Below are 22,850 nucleotides of genomic sequence, written 5' to 3'. Positions count from 1 at the left end.
ACCTCATTTCCTGCACCAGCTTACCCTACCATGGCCAGTCCTCAATTACATTTATACTGGAAGGTGGACTGAAATCATTCATTATTGCACTCGAGGTAAAGTCAGAACTACAAAGAAAACCGTGGGGAACAAAATGGCATTGCGATAAATAAATAACGACTAGACAAATCCAAAATCAATAGTAAAAGCAAATTCCACATACTAAAAGTTCTAGAAGGGAAAAGCAACTGAAACTGAATTTATAAGTACAGATTAATAAGAATTAAGAAACCAGTAAATCACAACTGCCATCACCACATAACAACACCTCAATGTGGAGTGTGTCATATCTGGGCAACACGACACATAAGGAATCATAAAATGCCACCGACTGTAACACAGAATGATGGCAAACCATTCAAATAATCATTAGAAATAAAAGTACTGGGTACTGAAAAGGAGAATCCGCCTGGTCGTGGAACCTCCGATCCAGGATGAGCAATGTGGATTCCGTCCAGGCCATGGAACAGTGAACCAGCTCTTTACCTTCAGAAGGATCGTGGTGAGGCCATGGGAGTACACCCAGTCGTTCTACATGTGTTTTGTGGATTAGGAGAGCTGCGTGTCCATGTTCCTCAAGGGGGGTGCTGGGAGAGTGCTGGGTTCCAAGGTCCCTAATAGGAGCTACTCAGCCCTTGCATAATCACAATGAGAACTTGGAAGACCATCAGCACTGTTCTCAGTGGGTGTGGGACTTCACTAGGGCTGTGCTTTGTCTTCTATCCTGTTTGTGATTGTCATGGACAGGACATCAAGGCACAGCCGGGGAGGGGAGGAGGTCCAGTTCGATAGCCTTAGAATTGCATCACTACACTTTGCAGATGATGTAGTCGTGTTGGCTTCATCGGGTTGGGAACTCCAGCATGCACTGGAACAGTTTTCAACCTAATTTGAAGCAGAAGAGATGGGCATCAGCACCTCCACATCTGAGGCCATGGGTTTCAGTAGGAAAAATAGAATGGAGGGGAATTAATGTTTCAAGTGGAGAAATGTAAGCGTTTTGGGGTCTTGTTCACGGTGAGATCGACAGGCACGTTGGGGCAACAACATTAGTCTTTTGGTCGCTACACCAATCCATAGCGGTGAAGCGTTTGAGCCAGATTGCAGAGCTCTTGATTTACTAGTTGATCTACTTCCCTACTTTCACCTATAGTCATGACTGAAAGGGTGAGATCACGGGTACAAGCAGCCGAAATGACAAGGTGAGAAGTGCAGACATCGTGGAGAGGCTCAGAGTAGAGAAGCTGACCCTCTGCATCAAGTGGAGCCAATCTGATATGGATGCCTCCCTGTGGAAGTTTAATGGGCACAAACAGCTGAGAGGAGACCCCAGGGAAGACTCAGGGTTTGCTGGGAGGTCTGTTTCTCCCAGGTGGCGTGTGAACACCTTTAATATGAGTTGCCAAGTGTGACTGAGGAAAATGATGTATGGGCCTTACTGCTAAGTCTGTTGCCCCCGTGACTCAAACCCTGGATAAGTGGTGGAAAATGAATGACTGAATGCTATTATGCAGAACAGAAAAAGAAACTACACAGGGTAACTGATAAAAAAAAATATTATTTTTGTAGATTATTCCTTTAATATTCAATTCTAATTTCATCAGCACCTCCAAATCTGAGGCCATGGTCTTCAGTAGGAAAAATGTGGACAGTCGTCTCCGAGTGGGAGTGGAGTTCATGTTCTTGTTCATGAGTGAGGTTTGTTTCATTCTAAGAAATTTCAGTACAGAAAACGGTTAATAATACTTGCAGATAATAGCCATTTAGGAAAATATAATGTGAAGAAGGGCGGCACGGTGGCGCAGTGGTAGCGCTGCTGCCTCGCAGTTAGGAGACCCGGGTTCACTTCCTGGGTCTTCCCTGCGTGGAGTTTGCATGTTCTCCCCGTGTCTGCATGGGTTTCCTCCCACAGTCCAAGGACATGCAGGTTAGACGATTCTAAATTGTGTTTGTGTGTGTCCTGTGGTGGGTTGTCACCCTGCCCAGGATTGGTTCCTGCCTTGTGCCCTGTGTTGGCTGGGATTGGCTCCAGCAGACCCCCATGACCCTGTGTTTGAATTCAGCGGGTTAGAAAATGGATGGATAATGTGAAGAAATGAAGGCAAATATTAGCGTTTGGAATGGGAACTTTTATTTCACGCTATTTCTTGGATTTTAAACATGCAGTACGAATTTCATTCCACAAAAGGACTCAGATGTGGAATAGTTCATCTTAAGTGTAAAATAGTGGACTAACGGATGCTTGCTAGCACAATTAGAAATGGACCTAAATGGTAACTTTAATCAGTTTAGAATCCTTTAGTTTGTGATTTTTTAATAGTAATACGGATCTACCTATCTTCTAAACCCTTTTTTGTTTTCAGGGCATGATTGAGGAGATCCAAAGCCTATCCTGGCAGTGCCAGGCTAAGGGCAAAAACTAACTACACAGAGGATGCCACCACATCATAGGCACCTCTCACTCATACATAATTTATACAAGTAGCTGCCAACAGAGGTGACAGGTGACCCAATACATTTATGCAGTAACTTCGGACTTCATAGGATTTCAGAATTTTTTTTTTTTTTAACCAATAGTACTTCTTGTATTTGTAAACAAAAAACTGTCACATTACTCCATTACATTTCTGTTAACTTCAGTACCATAACATCTGAATTGCTTTGACATTTAATGCTTTAACTTTCACAAGTTCTCTCCATCAGTGAGCGTATTCTATCAGTTCCATTAGCCATTTCCAGCTGAAAGTCAGTTTTCTCTTATAGTACTAATAGTCAATAGAAAAGCCGCCTCACTTTTAATATTTTATTCCGAGTAATTCATTGGCCGTCAGTCACGGACATTGGACAAGTTGCATAATTGTCCAAATTTTAAAGAAACGACTTGCCTCCCTTTTTCTTGGAACAGAGTGACCAGATGTTCTGTTTTTCCCACCGACACTCAGAGATCTAAAATATTTTGCACTGCTTGTATATAATTGTGGTGTGACTGGGCTTACTAAATTCACGCAGGCCCTAAGTTGGATACAAACACTAAAGTTCCGCCTGTGAGTGCTGCCTGCCACTCCTTTAGATTGGGACACACCAGCACAGTCCAGAGCAGACCCACTGGGTGTCCAGGGGACAATGGGAGCTGGTGCACCTAAAGTCGCTTACAGATGACATGTTATTTTTTCCAGTGCTGCTTACTATTGGAGGCGTCCCTCTTTAGCAGTCTAACTTTGTGCTAGAGAAGTGACAATATACAGTGGGACCTCGGTATACGTCCTTAATCTGTTCCAGATCCTTTGACTTATACCAAACAGGACGTATTGTATCTTAAATTGGTTTGAATCCTACCTGACAGGGAGAAAATATTTTGTTTTTCGAGTAATTACAACTCGAAGACACATGATATCCGATATGGTGTTCCACAAGGCTCTATCCTGGTCCGCTGCTCTTCTCAATCTACATGCTTCCGTTAGGTCAGATTATCTCAGGGCACAACGTGAGTTACCACAGCTATGCTGATGACACACAGCTGTACTTATCAATAGCACCTGATGACCCTGATTCTCTTGATTCACTAACACAATGTCTGACTTGTATCTCAGAATGGATGAATAGTAACTTTCTCAAGTTAAATAAAGAGAAAACTGAAATCTTAGTGATTGGCAATAATGGATACAATGAGGCTATTAGAAATAAACTGGATACATTAGGATTAAAAGTCAAGACGGAGGTGAAAAGCTTAGGGGTAATTGTTGACTGTAATCTGAATTTTAAATCGCATATTAATCAGATCACTAGGACAGCATTTTTTCACTTAAGAAACATAAGTAAAGTTAGACCTCTTATATCACTGAAGGATGCTGAGAAATTAGTTCACATATTTGTTTTCAGTCGACTAGATTACTGTAACGCACTCCTCTCAGGACTACCCAAAAAAGACATAAATTGTTTGCAACGAGTGCAGAATGCAGCTGCTAGAATCCTAACTAGAAAAAGAAAATCCGAACACATCTCTCCAGTTTTAATGTCACTACACTGGTTACCTGTGTCATTCAGGATTGACTTTAAAATTCTGCTTATGGTTTATAAAGCCTTAAATAATCTCGCCCCATCTTATATATCGGAATGTCTGACACCTTATATTCCAAATCGTAACTTTAGATCCTCAAATGAGTGTCTCCTTAGAATTCCAAGAACAAAACTTAAAAGAAGTGGTGAGGCGGCCTTCTGCTGCTATGCACCTAAAATCTGGAATAGCCTGCCAATAGGAATTCGCCAGGCTGATACAGTAGAGCAGTTTAAAACACTGCTGAAAACACATTACTTTAACACGGCCTTTTTATAACTTTATTTTAACTTAATCCTGATACTCTATATGTTCAATCTCCTCAAAATAACTATTCACGGTGGCTCTAAAATCGCTACTGACCCCTACTCTCTCTTCTGTTTCTTTTTCCGGTTTCTTTGTTTTGGTGGCCTGCGCCACCACCACCTACTCAAAGCTTCATGATGCTCCAACAATGATGGATGGATTAAAAGGCAGAAGTCTACGTGACCATCATCATCAAGTCCTTCCGTAAGAACCCTAAATACAAAGAGGACTGTTTCATTTATGTTAGGTAGAATGCCCAGAGGGGACTGGGTGGTCTCATGGTCTGGAATCCCTACAGATTTTATTTTTTCTTCAGCCGTCTGTTAATTAATGTTGACTTATTTTATTTTCTTATTGTGTCTTTTATTTTTGTATTCTTTATTATGTAAAGCACTTTGAGCTACTGTTTGTATGAAAATGTGCTATAGAAATAAATGTTGTTGTTGTTGTATACCAAACAAAATTTTCCCATAAGAAATAAAGGGAAAATGAATAATCCGCTCCCATGGAAAAAATCCTATTATTGGCATATTATACATTGATGGGGTTGTATAAAATAATTTAAACACTGCTTAATACTAAAATACATAAATACAAAAGCAATTTGATGAAATAAATGAAAATTTAGCCTCACTTTACTTTTTAATGGCGTCTTTATTTTTCACAATCGTAGATAACGTCAGTTTCCTCCCACAGTCCAAAGACTAGTGCATTGGCAATTGTCCCTAGTGTGTGCTTGGTGTGTGGGTGCTTGTGTGTGTGTGTGTGTGTTCGTGTGCCCTGTGGTGGGCTGGCGCCCTGCCCGGGGTTTGTTTCCTGCCTTGTGTCCTGTGTTGGCTGGGATTGCCTCCAGCAGACCCCCCCGAGACCCTGTAGTTAGGATATAGCGGGCTGGATAACGGATGGATAGATACCGTCATTCTCGGCTTACGGTATGCAGCAGCCATGTCCCAGATACGCATGCCACCTTCATACTTTTCAACAATCAATTCAAATTTACGCAGAGAATTCACATAGAGTTATGGCTCGGGTTGTTCACTGAATGCTAGCAACTGGCGTACTGACGCTCGTGGGCAGTCGTGACTTTGTCTCAAGAGAGGTAAACAAGGGTAGCACGCGAGTTGTATTCCAAACAAAATTTGTATACCAAGCAAATTTTTCATGTCCAAACAGGACGTATACCAAGTTGGACTTATTCGTATGCGGACGTATACCAAGGTATCACTGTACTTACTTTAGGTGCCTCGTATTTACTTTATTTTCCTGGTCACCCAAGATGTGCAGAGAAAGTGCAAAACAGTGTTTATTAGCAAAAAACAAAAAAATAAAATCAGAGGCAGCACAAACTGATGAATAACAGCAAGGTCTGGATATAAAGCCCTAATAACAACATATCCTCGTCTCAAAGTCAAAATAAACACATGAACATTTCATAGCAAAGTTCATGATTAGTGCCCATAAGACAGACAGAGCCTTGCAAGTGAGCATTTTCAGGCTACTTGTCTTGATTCAGAAGTCACCTGGACAATGACAGAAAATGACAGACCGGGTGACACAGAGGACGCTGTAACTGCAATGGAGGACATCTTGGTATCTCAAACAGCTGAGCACCATAAAAGCTACCAGTCCATGGATTATATGCCTGAAATGTTGTGCATTTGTTAGTTTGACATGACCATGTGAAAACAATAATCTTTTACTTGTATCATTTTGTTTCATTAAAAGTGATTATTATACAACTATGGAAAGTGTAACTGCCATAATTTTTTACTCAAATGTTGAGACGTTGGTTGTGATCAAAAAGAAGAAAACAAAGTTTTAAATAGGGCTATATTACTGATTTTGTTTTTGTCATTACCCCTTTGGACAAAAAAAAAAAATGTAGAATCTACCGTGACACACGTGCGCTTGGGAATCAACATGAAGGCTCATATAAATGTAATTACACTCCTAACCAGGGGTTGGCGCTGTTGCCCTAGTGTCTCTTATCTTCCTCCCTCTGCAGAAGCAGTGATTGACAGCTGCATCCCAAATGATGTCACTTCCAGTCCCCAGCCACCTGAACCCGCCTCTTCCTGTCCTCTGGAGTGTAAAACGGCTCGGCTGCCATCTTGGAGACTCACAACTGAAAAGACATCAATTGCTATTTCATTGTTTTGTTTTTCCAAGCTGCCATTATACGGTGCCCCAAATCTTTATCTCCTTTTCTTGTCTTTATTACACTAAGAGAAATAGCCACCCTGCAGCTGCTTACAAAGTTTTACAAAGCAGACATTTAAATGATCACATCTTTTGATTAAAACATAACAGGTATTTGTTACTTTGAAGGTATGTGTTGAGTGTTGATTATCCCCATCCACCCATATCTGCAATTTGAAAACCAAAATGGGGGTCACCCTAGGTAAGTATCTGGAAAATCAGACTCAAGACAGAGCTGCCTGGGAGTTTGAGAGAACATCCTTGGCTTCAAATTCAGTCAGCGTTTAAGCTGAAAACAAACAATAAATCAATAAATAATAAAAACAAAAGTTTAACCAACCAATTGGAAGGTTGCTGGTTTGAACTCCATACATGCCAGAAGTGACTCTGCTCCAATGGGCCCCTGAGCAAAGCCTTTGTCCTGGATAGGACGTTAATCTGCACCCAGTCCTGCAGTCAGGTCCTCCAATTTAAGAGAGGACTGGAAGTTGGTGGCAGGATTGGCACTCCAGCCACCATAAAACAAAAAAAAAAACCTCAGACTGTTCAGTGTGGTGCTGAGGTGTCACTGAGGGGCACTCGGGGCCCAGTCCAGATGGTTCGTCGTGTGGTGGGTGCAGCAAAGCACTATCAGCTCCCAACCTCCCCCCCTCTCTCTCATGCCCATAAGTGGTTAGTTTAACCTTGGTGTGTAACCATCCTGCCAATTTATTCTCACTTCGATGTCAGCATCAGCAAGTGAACATCTCTAACTCAAGGGGCTACAATAATCAACACTGCCATACACGAAAAAAAAAAACAAAAACAAAAACACAGTAACAAATGTAAATGCATAAAATCTTGAATTTGATGATTATTTGAGTAAAATGAGTAGCAATACTTGCACTGCTATGTAGCTGTCAAATCAAGTACTGCAGACTGATTTTTTTAATCTCGCGGTGTGGCGGTTATGGAGCGTGCTTTATGTTAAAGGCGGCACTTCAAAGGGCGTGTGGTCTGAAAGTCAGAAGGATGCATTTTTAGTTGTGCACAGCTGAGCTTTCTGGGAAGATTTATGAAAATGGTTTGAAAATGCTGGTTTGGGTAAAATAAGTAAAACTGTATGTAGAATTGTTTCATCTTCGCCTTTATCACTCTTTTTGGTTTTTTCAAATTTCATTAGATATAATAAGTCTGCTGCGGTGGGCTGGCGCTCTGCCTGGGGTTTGTTTCCTGCCTTGTGCCCTGTCTTAGCTGGGATTGGCTCTAGCAGACCCTCCGTGACCCTGTAATTAGGATATAGTGGGTTGGATAATGGATGGATGGACAATAAGTCTGTTGTATTCAAAAGTTTTACTGAATGTTAAATTAGAAGTCAAAACACTTATATTGTGTCACTTAGATTTTAAATAATCACTAATGATGGTGCTGGAGAGCGTTGATTTGCACATTCAAGTAATAATTTCACTGCACCCTTAGCGGATTCACAAATATTTTTCTGGCAAATTAAAATCTGTAAAATTTATGAAACATTTATTGCTCTGAAACGTTCAAAGCCTGCTGCACAAAAGAGTTTGCTTGCGTATATGTGAGTGAGAAAATCCGTGGAGAGTGAGATGTGTGTGTACTGAAGCGCGTCACTCACTCACGTCACTACCTACAGCTCCTATGTGATACATTGCACCTGTTGGTGGCGCTGTTCTGTGCTGTTGTGCCAGTTGTGATGGACTTCTATCATTTCACTCCATCATGTCTTCCAACAAAAATTACTAAGATTCAAGGTAACGATAAGAAGAAAAGCCATCACATTGGGAAAAATATGAAATAACATAAAAGGGCAGCATGGTGGCGCAGTGGGTAAGGAGACCTGGGTTTGCTTCCCGGGTCCTCCCTGTGTGGAGTTTGCATGTTCTCCCTGTGTCTGCATGGGTTTCCTCCCACAGTCCAAAGACATGCAGGTTAAGTGCATTAGTGATCCTGAATTGTCCCTGGCGTGTGCTTGGTGTGTGTGTGTGTGTGCCCTGCCCGGGATTTGATTCCTGCCTTGCACCCTGTGTTGGCTGGGATTGGCTCCAGCAGTCCCTCGTGACCCTGTAGTTAGGATATAGCAAGTTGGATAATGGATGGATGGATGGATGGAAACAACAAAAAATGGACTAAATGACCACAAGAAAATGAATGCGTCAAGACAGTTAACACTGGGTTCATTTTTCAGAAGAACAGCAACACCAGTGGATTTGGAATGAGAGATGGCGCATGAGCGGTTATCAAGCTGCACATCAAGACACTGCACTCGTACTAAGCTGCTTTAATGCGGAAAATGTGTTTATTTTGCCTTTTAGAAAAATAAACCATCCATCCATCCATTTTCCAACCTGCTGAATCCGAACACAGGGTCACGGGGGTCTGCTGGAGCCAATCCCAGCCAACACAGGGCACCAACAACAACAACAACAACATTTATTTATATAGCACATTTTCATGCAAGAAAAAATGTAGCTCAAAGTGCTTTACAAAAGGAAAAATAGAAGACACAATAAAAAATAAAAATAAGTCAACATTAATTAACAAAGAATAAGTAAGGTCCGATGGCCAGGGTGGACAGAAAAAACAAAAAAAAAACTCCAGATAGCTGGAGAAAAAAAAATAAAATCTGCAGGGATTCCAGACCAAGAGACCACCCAGTCCCCTCTGGGCAAGGGTGCCAACCCACCGCAGGACACACACAAGCACACCCACACACCAAGCACACACTAGAGCCAAAAATAAACAAACAGTTTAAATATTGTTTTACTGCCCTTTTAATAATTCAGTGATTCCATAAACTGTATACTGTTTCTTTCTATGAATGTAACTCAACCTAATGCACTATTTTCTATAGGTAACAATACTTCAGTTAATAATTTCCTGCCTTACAAACTACCGATCAGTTCGTAAAATGGGGTCACTCCCTGTAAATCTAGCGGGTGAGAACTTTTAACTTTATGGATTTTTACTTGGAGTACTGGTTCAGTCTGCTCCACCCACCGAGAACCAAGCAGACCACCCGCACCACAAGACCAGAGAAAACTGTGTGACTACGGCTCAGACACAGAGCATCGCGGAGCTTTGGCACAGCAACATGAACCTCTGGGCTACTCCAAGATACCAATTTACTTTATAACACAACAAAAGACACAAATCATAACTTGGAGGGCAAATTAAAAGATTCTTTATTTTTTTTTAAAGAACTTCTCAAGTAGCAAGTGAGCAAGACACACGCAAAGACGCACTTACTTGCGCACACAGCCAAAGATCTTTCACCGATTATAAAAAAAAAAAAAAAGGGAAAAAAAAACCTGTCATAAATAGAAAAACAAATTAACCAAAGACTCTAAAACTGCAAAATCAGACAGCTGCGCATGAGAATTAAGTCTGCCTTAAAACAATTATTTTACATTCTTCAACCAGCAAAAGAAATTTCATAAGCCCTTACAACTCAATAAAGCAATACCAAGTTTTGCAAATTTGCTATTCCGCATTTGTCTAAAATGACAATATATTTGTCTTTTTAAAAGGATTATTTTGCATTATTTTTTCAATTGCAATGTTAAACTAAATGTCACACTTCTCTTCGTAAGGTGCGATCAAGAGACATGTCATTTTGTGAGCTGAAACAAACTGTTAAAGTTGTACTTGCTTTACATTATTCAAATAATTGATAAAAACGAGAATTTATAGTGACTATACTACAAGGTGGTATGTCTTTTTTCAAGATGCATTTGTTTCTCTTACGCTACTGAATCCTGTGATTAACCAAAGTGGCCACTTGCTCCGAATATCATATGGTCAAGCTCCCTTATAGATGCTGGGACAGAAGAAAAACGGTAAAGAGAGTATTATCATATTAAATTAAAAATGAGCTAATCCCTAGTAAACAAGTGCACTTAAGAGCATCAAAATGCTTAGCTGAATTTGGATCATTTCCATTGTTGAGGGGTGCAAACGCTAGCTTGTAGTAATGCCCCGCTGGCACTCTATTTTTGGACGTGCACGTTATACAGAATTCCCAGACTATCACACAAATAGTTGACGTATAAACTGGGCCCTGTCCTTTTTGATTCTGGCCATCCTCTGCTCTCTCATACTTCTCCGTGCTTTGATAGGCTCCTTCCCACTCAGCATCCTGTGATAATAGAGCAATTACTTAAGCAAAGCTTGAATCTGGGGTACATGCCAGCACCCATTTACAAAACTGCACCCTGCCGGCATCCCTGGGCACAGCAGAAGCAATGCAAAAGGCTGAGGATGGCAATCTGCATGGATCACATTTCACCTCACAAGGCCCCTCATCCCTGTGTGTCACACTCTTGGTGACTTTACAAGTCGAAGGTCTCTTCCTGTATTTCCTTAAAAGTTCAATGCCTTAAAAACATATTAAAATAAATGCATATCTAAATTGAAACAAAAAAAACATATAAAAGAAAATAAGTGCAATTTAAAAAAAGAATAACAAGAAAAAATGAATTACAGTTAAAACAACTGCACACCTTCAAAACTGCATTTTGACCTGATAAGAGCTAAAAGAAAATTAAAAAAAGAAAGGCGTTGGTTAATTCCACACTTTACAAAAAGGCCTTGATGACCCCATTGTACACAAAAGGGCTGATAGGTTTGAAAACTTTGCATCTCCAAACTTGACTCTTTCACCTTAAACCCATGGTTACGCGTCAGACCCCAGTTCCCTCCCACCCAGACCTATTTCTTCGTTCTTGTCTTCATTCTCCTTGCGGTGGTAGGTATGGCGGGAGTGGAGAAGCCCTGGGATTCTGGTTCACAGTCCCGTTACCAGATTCAGGGGTTCCAGGGGTGCCAGGATCAGTCGTTCCTGGGGTGGTGGGCTCCTCCGAGTCGGAGTTCTCCAGTGATGTATCTCCCAGGAATCCCCGCCTTGTGGTCCTGATCATGAAGGGCAGGGGTCCTCTTCTGAGGAGGCAAGAAAGAGAGGTCCCTTAGCATACAGCTGAATAGCATTTGGCGGAATATCATCATATGGAAACAGCAAGCGAAAGCAAGGAAAAACAGAAATAATAGTACCAAAAAGAGTGCAGATACTTAAAATAAAAACTAACAACAACAATAAGATGGGCAGAAGTGGAACCTACTTGTCTCGTCTTCGCTCTGACTGGCTAAATGTTTGCATAAGAGAGAAAAACAAAAAATGAGTTACTATTCGAAGAAAAGAAGACATAAGTACCAAAGAAGCACACCCGAAGCCATGCAAGATATACATAGGGCAGAGACAAACTTACACTCATTCGTATCATGCTGAGGCGGTGTGACCTACTGGTGTGCTTTGGGGGAATGTTAGACTTCAATAAACACAATTGTTCAAAAATGCTTTGAAGGCCTGACCCCGAGTTAATTACTTAAAGTTTCAACGTTCTACCTCAATGAATAGGCATTAACTCTCACCAATTTACTAGCAATCCAGTGGAGCAATAGGTGCATAAAATATTGAACAATTGAGGAAACACTTTAAGCCAGATGCTACAGTGTATATTAATAATGCATTTAGCTCTTCTTTAACCTGCAACGGATTTACTTTGTGAAACACATTAGGTATCCAGAACTTTAAATGCAAATCTTGTACTACAATATTATTTTTGCATGTACTTTGTTAAGTAGACATTGTCCAACTTCCCTAATCTTTCATCATTATCTATGGTTGAACATATACAACCTAGGAGTGATAAAAAATGTTAGTACTTCCCTTCACTACTTACTTCAAGGAACACAACCCTAGATGTCCTTAGGAAACAATGTTAAAGGGACCTACCGATTAGAAGCTCGAGTAAGTAATGAAACTCAACCATTCATGACACTCTTCTCAGTATTTGTAATTCAGCTAAAAATTATACACCACACACACACCTATCATGACTAAATGTTTTGAAAATCATTCACAGACAGGATCCTAACTGCGAGCAAAGTATTCAAGCCCTGGCCTCGCTAGGTCATATATTCTAGAATTGTTCGCCCACTAAGGCCATTTTGGGGAAAAAATGTGCTTCTCTGTTGGACAGAGTTAGATTTATAATCACTTTCAAGACAGTTTCAACAATATTTAGAGTAACAATGGATGGGATTAGATGATGCAATTAAAAATTGTGATATCCCAAACGACACATTGACACCTGGAAGAATATTAAGTCACTCTTCACAACTCAATGGAAATGCTGCAAACAGGATACAAAGTTGACAGTTTGCTAAATACAACTCATAATATTGAAGTTGTGCTTTTATTTTAGAACTAGCAAAATACCCGCACTTCGCAGCAGAGAAGTAGTGTGTTAAAGAAGTTATGAAAAAGAAAAGGAAACATTTTAAAAATAACGTAACATGATTGTCAATGTAATTGTTTTGTCCCTGTTATGAGTGTTGCTGTCATATATATATATATACATACATACATACATACATACATACACACACACACAAACACACACATATAAACATTTCTACATATACACGTATCGATATATATATATATACATATACACATCTACATATATATAAATATACATACACATACATACCATACATACATACATACATACATACATACATACATACACACACATATACATACATACATACATATATATATATATATATATATATATATATATATATATATATATATATATATATATATATATATATATATATATATATACACACATACATACATACATATATACACATATCTACATATATATATACTGTATATAGCAAAATCCCTGTGCTTTGCAGTTAACGAAGAACTGCTTTTAAATTTTTATTAAGAAGAAAAGAAAACCTTTTTAAACTGAGGAAAAATATACCAACAACTATCTGTTAAGGATCTCTTTGTATACCATGTTGTCAGTTCAGCAGTCCGGTTGTAATATGACCAAGCTGTGCACTGAGCTTACTTTTGAGAATGCAACGTATAGTTGTCCAGGAGAAAAGCAATGTTGCCTAAAATCAATGGCAACCTTTTGTAGGGTCTGTCCCTGAGACTTATTAATTGTCATCGCGAAGCAGAGCCTTACTGGAAATTTGAGGCATTTGAATTGAAATGGGAGATCAGAGGGTATAACAGTGATGCGAGGAATACATACAGAGTGTGGCGCTCTGCTGTTCTTTTGTGTAGCTGCCTTCACACAGCTTCTCCGCTGCTTTATAAATGAACGCCATATTAGGCCGTCCTCTCTCCTTGCTTCACGGTTCTGTACTGTTTTATTGTTCGTTTATTACGATTGTTACAGTTATTATGTAGCTATTTAAGACTTACTTTACTGTTCAGGTACCCATTTCCTTTATTTAATCCGCGGCTTGTACGCTATTTTTTGTTCGTTTATTACGATTATAGATATTTATTGATTCCCTTCTTTAGCTGACTGCCTGCTCATATAAGGCGCTCCGTTGGTTTTTTGTGAAGCAGCCTTTACACAGCTTCTCCGATGTTTTATAAACGAACGACATATAAAGCCATCCCTTTTCCTTGCTTTGCCAAGGAAGCTGCCTTTCTATTTAATCCACGGGTTCTCCGCTGTTTTATTGTTCGTTTATTACGATTGTTATAGTTCTCTTTATATATCACGTTGTCAGTTCAGCACTCTGGTTGTAATATGACGAAGCTGTGCGAGGTCACTCTTGAGAATGCAACGTATAGTTGTCCAGGAGAAAAGCAATCTTGCCTGAAATCAATGGCATCCTTTTGTAGGGTCTGTCCCTGAGACTTTTTAATTGTCATCGCGCAGCAGAGCCTTACTGGAAATTGGAGGCATCTGAATTGAAATGGGAGATCAGAGGGTATAAAGGGGATGCGAGGAATACATTGAGTGTGGAGAAACTCTAGAGACAGCGTGTGTATTAACTTGTGGATTTTTCTGTGAGTATTTGGTGGCAGCGTGACGAAGTTGCTTCTGCAAGACGGCGTTAGCTGTGGAGCTCAGCTCGGAGCATATTCTTTTCCTACCTTGTCAATTGTGTAATGCGTTTTTTGAACAGGTTTGATGCATGGAAGTGATCACTCGTACTGCGTTCAGTCAGTTCACATGAGCTGCTCTCTTGTGTGATGTTGCGATATCCACGGCTTTATTTAATGTTGGCTAAGACCCGGAACTTAAAAGTTTCTCGCTACAGCAATTTTAACTCCATTAGAAAGTGATCCAAAGTCTCGTTTATACCTTGTGTCTTCTCATTAAACTTGTATCTCGCGAATGAAGTATTCGACAAAGGCATGACAAATGGCAGCGGGACCGTGTCTATAAACATAATTTAAACTTACGGTTTACACCGTGCTTTGTTTCCGCAGTAGCTGCACTTATGAATAAGCTTGTATGCTTTTTTCTTCAGCGCTCTTAGGGAGCTCTTCCTTCTTTTCTACGTACTGCATTCACAGTCAGTTCACATGATTACGTGGGAGGCGTGATGATGTGACACGCAACTCTGCCCCCCATGGCCATCGAGCTAAAGTCCATTACAGTATATGGATAAAAATAGGTTCCATTTATGACCATTACGTGTAGAATTTCGAAATGAAACCTGCCCAACTTTTGTAAGTAAGCTGTAAGGAAGCTGGAATCTGAAACAGCAGAGTGATGACCTTTCTCCATTTAAATCAACTGAATGAATGGTTGCACAATTGGATACATGTGTGATACTAAATAAAGAAAACAGCTAGCTTAAAAAAAAAAATCACTCTAATCCAGTTATTTATGATCTTTTTTAGGGGTACCAACAAATGTGTCAAGGTTATTGCAGAATATCACTGTCAAATAAGTAATACTTTTTTATCTCTTTTCACACTTGCTTTGCTTTACTCGACGACATATTAAAGGCATGCAGGTATACATGGGACAATTGTGTTTCATGTATTTACTTTTCAGGAAGCATACAGCATTTTTTGAATGAAATGTGAGACTACCAGCAAATTTGACCACATTTGTAAATGAGGCTGACAATCTGTTTTCAAAGAGTTGTTAATTTGGGTGTGCATGCAAACTAGATAAGAATTTTGGGAAGTCAAATATAAAAGTAAATAAGAAAAGTGTTACACTTTTTTCTATATATGTTGAAGCTTCGACAAACTAATCAGTGTGTATATGCTTGTAAGAAGAAATTGGGGCTTGGGACCTTGTTGTTAACTTGTCTCTCATAAGTAGCTTAAAAGTAACCTCATTAAGAAAGTAAGCAGACCATGGAAACATAATCAGTTGTCCAGCTTTGGCTGATATAACATCTTACATAAAGTACCCATCAAAGACACCCTATAAAGGGCAGGACTTTCAACTCTTTAAAGGACTGAAGATTTCAGTTTTCTGAAAAGTACACAAAGCAATGTTTTAACACTGGAATCAACATAAAAATGTCTGTTGCTGAGTGCTGGGGCCACCAGTTCTCTAGGAATGTGAAGCAGGCTCGCTGCCAGGCGGTTGTGGTTCAGTACATCACAATCTGGTTTGTACCTCTTGTCACTGTAAGTGGCGGTCCTCCCAGGCGAACATTGCAGTAGGTGTGTCAGATACATGAACCTGTTCAGCATCATGATCAACTGGGGATCGATCAGCTGGAGACCAATCAGCTGATGCTGGAAGCTCATATTTGTTCTTTGATCACTTGTATGAAAATCGAAGTCTGACAAGTCAGAGTCCAATTCAGTGATAATATGCAAAACGTTGTCCAAGGAGTATTTTGTTTTATGTCAATGCCATTTTTGCCGTTGTTTGCTCCTCACTACTCATGCGAGCGCAGGGAATCTCAGGCAAACCAATGAAGCTAACATTCCTTCTAGCAAAGAGAGTCTAACTAAAACATATTGGTGGGTTTTGTCACCATTTACAGTTTGGCCAAAAGTCGACATCCACCCTGAAAGAATTAAAAAGCACATAGAGAGACATCACCACTACCAGAGAGAGAAGGCAGCCTTGTGGCATTTTTGCTACTATGGCAAACCAACTTAAACCTCCTATTAAAGGTGCTATTTAAAGCTGGGGAGCATTCATCTGCTATGATCAGAAAAAGCAGAAAAAATAGGAGAGGGTCCGGAGACTTGTGTGAATGAGAAATAAAAGATGCTAGCACATTAAATTTATAGCCGTTAAGTGTGATGTAGACTTTGAAATGATGATTGAATTTGTCCTCCTTACTGCCTAGAAGGAGTTGGCCATACGATTTCTGATCACATGCCTGTAATAACTGAGGCATCTTTGCCCTGCCAAATGGTCAACATTTATAATCAGAATCCCTGCTCTTACACAATAATACCCACCACTGCCCACAAGTTCTCCACAGCTTTTATGGATGCTGTACGTTTCCCCCCACCTCACATGAGCTCTGATAATAATAATAATAATAAGAAGAAGAAGAATACTACATTTTATTTATTTGTAGGCGCCTTCCTAAACACTCAAGGACACCGAACAATAGACAAAACACAGATAAACACAGATTCTAAAGGTTAAAATCAGACAGAGCAATTGTAATCAAAGAGAAAAAGCAGTCTTAAACAAATGAGTTTTAAGTTTAGATTTGAAAAGTGAAAATGATTCAATATTTCTAAGCTCAGGTGGTAGTGAGTTCCAAAGCTGGAAAGCAGAGCAACTGAATGCTCTGCTCCCCATAGTGGACGAAGGGGACAGTCAAGTGCATGGAGGAAGAGGATCTAAAGCAGTGAAAGGCAACCTTTTTCGAGTTGCGGTGCACTAAGTCCAAAAATTTTCTTTTGCGCCGCACCTGAGGGGCTACCCATAAATAAAGTCGTGACAACACAATCTATGGACAATCGCCAATAAAAACAGTTAATTTTACAAGTTTGGAAGACATTTTATTAATAAAGGAATCAAAGGATAAATCTTAAATTTAATTAATGTGAACGTTGAGATTGTTTTTCAGCACATATGAGATTGATGTGAGGATCAATTTCCGAAAGACAGACGCGCATTTCCTTGTCGATCATTTGAAGTCTCTTGCGACTAATTACGATTAATGTTACACAAGTGGAAATATGCAGACCAGGAGATGTTATTGATGTGGGACTAAAAGGATAAAGTACTGTCAAGGGTGACACCTGTGGGGAAGGGGAGACAGAGAAAATATCAATAACAAATGTAAAGTGATCAGTTTTGGATAATGCTGGTTTTGCACCAATGAGGAGAACCTCAGTTTTGCCACCATTTAATTTAAGAAAATTTGAAAAAAAACAGGATTTGATTTCTGCTATGCAATCAGTAAGTGAGGAGGATGGAAAGGAAGTAGTATGTTTGCTAGTGAAAGAGAGCTGGGTGTCATCAGCATAACAGTGGAAGTTAATGTTATATTTACAAAAGATATTGCCAAAGGGAAGGAGGTAAATAATGAAAAGAAGGGGCACCAGGACAGAGCCCACCTGAAGCAACAGCGGTGGGTTGGGATGTGAAAGTTTTAAGCTGAACAAACTGAGTGCGGCCTGAGAGGTAGGATCTGAACCAATCTAGTGGAGTGTGGGTAATGCCAATCAAAGATAATCTATGGAGAAGAGTGGTGTGACAAATAGTGTCAAAGGTGGCACTCAGATCAAGGAGGATGAGAATAGTAATAAAACCAGAATCAGCAGCAATAAAGAGGTCATTAGTAATTTTTATAAGTGCCGTTTCTGTACTGTGGAGGGGACGAAAACCAAACTGGTACTGTTCGTACAAATTATTTTGAAATAAATAAGAATGAAGTTGAATAGCCACTATTTTTTTCAAGAATTTTGGAAATGAAGGGTAGATTAGAAATAGGACGGAAACTACTGAAATTAGTCAGATTGGCACCAGGTTTTTTCAGTATTGGGGTTATTGCAGCAGTTTTAAAAGATGAAGGAACAGTACCAGTAGTGAGAGAAGAGTGGATTATAGCAGAGATAAGGGGGACCAGAGAGGGGAGGCAGGCTTTGACTAGAAATGTAGGGAGGGGGTCCAGTTGACAGGTGGATGGCTTAGACTTACAGACAAGATCTGAGATTTCTGAGAATGTAGGAAGCTGAAAAGGGGAAAATGAGTGAGTTGGTAGGTGGAATTCAAATGAAGTACTGGAGGAATCCGTACCGAGAGACTGATGAATCTTATGGATTTTTTCATTAAAAAAGGACATGGGGGAATTGCAAAATTCAGTTGAGTAAAGGTGAGAAGGTAAGGAATCCGGGGGTTGTGTGATATTGTTAAGTAGTGAAAACAATGACTTGGTGTTTCCTTCACTGGAAGAAATAATGAGACTATAATACTTAAGATTTAGTTTGGGCAATACAGTCCTTGTAATAAAGTATATGGTTTTTGTACATCTCTTTGTGAACAAAGAGTTCAGTTTTTTTATATAACATTTCAAGTTGCCGGCCTTTGGCTTTTAAAAGCCGAAGTTCAGGCGTGAACCAGGAAGCAGAAAAGGAGAAAGAAACAGATCTAGTTTTTAATGTAGCGACAGAGTTAAGAATACCATTAAGTCCAGTGTTATAGTATGAGACCAGTTCTTCAGGAGTGGATAAATTATCAATGTCCATAAGGGAATCAATACTAGAGGAAAGAGAATCTAAGGTAATATTCTTAATATTACGGAAAGACAGACGGGAAAGCTTAGTGTTGGAAAGTGCAAGTTTAACGTTGAATGAAATAAGAAAGTGATCAGTTATGGGGAGTTCATCCGCAGTACAATCAAGCGGGCTAACTCCAGAACAGCAAATCAAGTCCAAGATATGTCCTTTAGAATGAGTGGGAACATCAGTATGCTGCTGGAATCCAAAACTCTCAGGGCAAGATATAAAGTCTCTAATAATAGGGACATTGATATTATCCAGCTTTATTCAGCCTAAAACAGGAACAGCACGGTTATTTATTGTAGCGGGATATGACACTCTCCTATACACAGACACCTCAGTCAGGCAGGGTCAGGTCCAGGTTAGTGGCCAAGTAATACTGTGCCCTGCACTTATAATTTTCCTTGTATCATCCATCAATGGCAGGCGCTTATAGCATGACTGCAATCTTTTTGGATTCGCTTTTATGGTGAACTGCTACAGCGCTGGGAGCCTGCGGTTGCTTCAGGACGCTCTTCCGGTGTCGTCCCATTGGGTGCAATCCAAAAAGAGTTTAGAAACTGACTCACACCAGCCATAATTCTTTTCAAAGGTAAAGTGCAGGTTAACTTGCTTTATGTATTTTTATTTTATATTTTGTATTGATCATTTTTATATGAATAGTTTTTGGTTGTGGAATCATCTGAATTTCCATTATTTCTTATGGGGAAATTCGCTTTGATTTACGAGTGCATTGGATTACAAGCACGTTTCCGGAACAAATTATGCTAGCAATCCAAGGTTCCATTGTATTATGAAGCCTGAATTGCAAAATGTATGGTATGTGGATTAAGTGGTTTGATTCACGCTTGGTAAGAATATATGCGAACCAGAGAGGACACAAAGGGTGTCACGCCTCAGGCCGCATTATTTACTGTACCAGCTCTGGTTAGAATGATTTCATGTTTTTCAGCAATGCCATTTTGGTATGCCACTGATATTTTGGAGATGGACTGTTTGCTAGGTACGGATGGGACAGTATAAAGGTAAGCGCTGTACACTTCCTGGTTAGTCTAGACTTCAGACTCTGCACGTTTTCAGTGCTTTCCTTGTGATGAGTGTTCCTGGCATTTAAATATTTTGCTTTCAATATCTGACTATGGTTTAGTTTGGTGCATTTGACTTTGACAGCCAGGTTTATAGAAATCCTAATAACGAATATTGGGCTCTTTTCCTAACTCCATTTCATCTCCTGATCCCTTTTTCCATTAAATGTGTTTCTTTTGGCAGAATATCCTAAAGTATGTAATAATGTACTGAGTGTATTCTTGACTGAATGGTGTTTTACTTACTGTGATGTGATTCAGATCAATCAATTTAAGTTCAATAAAGCTTAAAAAACAATAAGCACACACTTTAGAAATAATTAATACACTTCACAGATCTTTTGTATCTGTAGAATCTGTACCACACTCTGAGAAGGTCTATAAGAATAATTTGAAAACAATTTTAAATTTAGAAAGACTGATATGTGATGTACCACAACACCCCAAGTCACTCATCCTTAATGTCAGCCAAGGCTTTTCTACTTCAAGGTACCTGAGCTTTGTCTTCAGCACGCTGACCTCCCGATTCATTGTTTCAGCCGTTTCACTGACATCATCCAGCTCTCTCTGCAATTTGCGGCGGTAAGCATTTGCGCGGGACGCCTCCTCCTCTGCCTCTTCAAGCTGTCGTTTCAGTTGCCGCATTCTAGCTGAGGACTTGTCAAGCTGATTCAAAAACAAAAATGACAAGGAGCTGCTAAAAGAAACAATCCGCAGAAAATAAAGAGGAAGAGCGCTTGCAAGATGAAGAAAGACAGGAGTAGAAGATGGGGAATTGGGTGGTGAGGAAGGACATATGAATGGCTACAAAAAACTTTGCATATAAAAAATGGAGGGTAGATGGTATAAGAGGGGACAGTAGCCTTTCACAACAATCACATTCTGCTCCTTCTTTCACTGACCTGTTCTTTAAATTGGTCTGCATGGCGTCTCTCATCTTCTACCTGCAGCATTATCTCTTTGAACTTCTTCTCAGAACGTCGTACCAATTTATTGGCAACGATGCGCTCCCTTTAAGGGCAAAAAGCAAGGTATGGACATCAGCGTTTTAACCACCTTCCCCTCCCTTCGTCCTTATTATGATAAATTTTCTTTCTATCTCTGCCCCAACTCTCTCCATTTTCAGCTCTTTAATCTTAGTTTTGCTTTCTAAGCACTCACTGTCTCTCTTGCTCCAGTTGCTCCTCCAGTTGCTGGATTTTTGCCTCCATGGCAGCGATGTTGAGCTTGTACTTGCTGCGCACTGCTCCTTCCAGCTCGTTCAACTTGGTCTTCAAGTCCTTATTCTGCCGTTCAAGGTGTTGCCGGGCTGCGTCATTCTTTTGGGACAGTGTTCGCTCGCCAGACAGCTGGACTGTAAGTGTCTCCACCTTAAAAAAATGTTTGAAATGTTTGCATTAAATAACAAATAAATGCCTAATAAATAAATGCCTAGACACAGAAGTTTTTGTATCTGTCCTGAAGTATTTATTGAAGTGCTTGGTTAACACAAGGTTTGATTAATTTCATGAAGTGACCCTAAATGAGTCAGAGTGTGCCCTGAAATAGATTACAGTGTATTATATTCGCAAATAAGTCGGGTCTTGAAACCCGAAAAATCAATCATAAAATCAGACCTGACTTATACGTCCATTCAAAAATATGACACATTCCTCCAATCTCGCACCAGTTTCTCAGACATATTGAATTTGGTTGCAGCAGCGCAGTTACCAATTTCTTTCGCCACTTCAACGACTTTTAATTTAAAACCATCTTCAGGTTTTCTTCTGATCGAACGCTAAATCGTGGATAAGGGATGCTCTTACGATAAAGGTGTGTGAGAGTGTAAGATACAAAAAACACAAAACAGTGCAAATGTCGCTTCGGAATAGTTCAGGTATTACCGTGTGGTCACGTAGGCACAATACATAGAAAAAAAAAAAAACAGTGTGCTCCGTGGTTACTCTCTCAGGTGGGTGTTAGCATATCATAATCTTTTGGACCAATAATGTGAGTTTTCTGCATTCGACTTATACGACCGACATTATAAAATACCGGAAATTATACAGTAAAATCAAGAACCGACTTATCCACGGGAAAACTTAAATGCGAGTATATGCAGTAGTACGTCATTCCAGGTTCCAGCCTTGCACTCAAAGCTGCCTAGATAGACAATGTCGGTAGTCTGGAATAAAAAAATCCACAAAAACTCCCAATATAATACTAGATTAAGGGAGATTCCAAAATGCTTTTGGGAATCAGTACCTGCCAGTTTGTACTCTTCAGAACAAATTCTTTTTTTAGTCTTTATTATAGACTTTGCTAGAGTCCATCTTGTCATGTATACAGAGTGCAATCAACTTCTTACTTGCATAGGCTAATCAACATGCAATGTGTTGCCACTCCCTGGCACTGTGATCGGTAAGTAGCATAACCATACAATGAAACTTCTGTATCCCTGACCTGAACATCTCATTAACAAAAAATGGATTTCTAAACGTTTTGCATTCTTGGATTTTTGAAGTACTTTTCTTTACCAAAAATGATCTTCTTTTAAATGAAGGATGATATCATTCCATGTTGTTTTACAAAAGGATTTAGCATGCTAAATGTAGGCAGTAGGCAAACA

At 39.8% G+C, this 22,850-nt stretch overlaps 1 protein-coding gene across 10 annotated transcripts in view; it reads right to left on the bottom strand.

Annotated features, from left to right (window-relative positions):
• Positions 1-9,765: 9,765 nt before the first annotated feature.
• The window catches only part of myh14 (myosin, heavy chain 14, non-muscle), a 160,553-nt gene continuing 147,468 nt past the window's right edge, over positions 9,766-22,850 (bottom strand). For 8 of the 10 annotated variants that reach the window (XM_039741031.1, XM_039741038.1, XM_039741033.1 and 5 more), the window contains 5 exons: positions 21,404-21,612; positions 21,145-21,253; positions 20,736-20,908; positions 11,722-11,745; positions 9,766-11,542 (listed from right to left, as the gene is read on the bottom strand). In XM_039741031.1, the coding sequence (XP_039596965.1) occupies positions 11,335-11,542; positions 11,722-11,745; positions 20,736-20,908; positions 21,145-21,253; positions 21,404-21,612 (723 nt within the window). In that variant the 3' untranslated portion in view covers positions 9,766-11,334. The remainder of the gene's footprint in view (positions 11,543-11,721; positions 11,746-20,735; positions 20,909-21,144; positions 21,254-21,403; positions 21,613-22,850) is intronic. The other 2 variants (XM_039741035.1, XM_039741040.1) reach the window with 1 other exon arrangement.

This window comes from Polypterus senegalus, chromosome 18 (assembly GCF_016835505.1).
Source record: "Polypterus senegalus isolate Bchr_013 chromosome 18, ASM1683550v1, whole genome shotgun sequence".
NCBI lineage: Eukaryota > Metazoa > Chordata > Cladistia > Polypteriformes > Polypteridae > Polypterus > Polypterus senegalus.
This window is presented reverse-complemented; position numbering and strand designations above follow the sequence as displayed.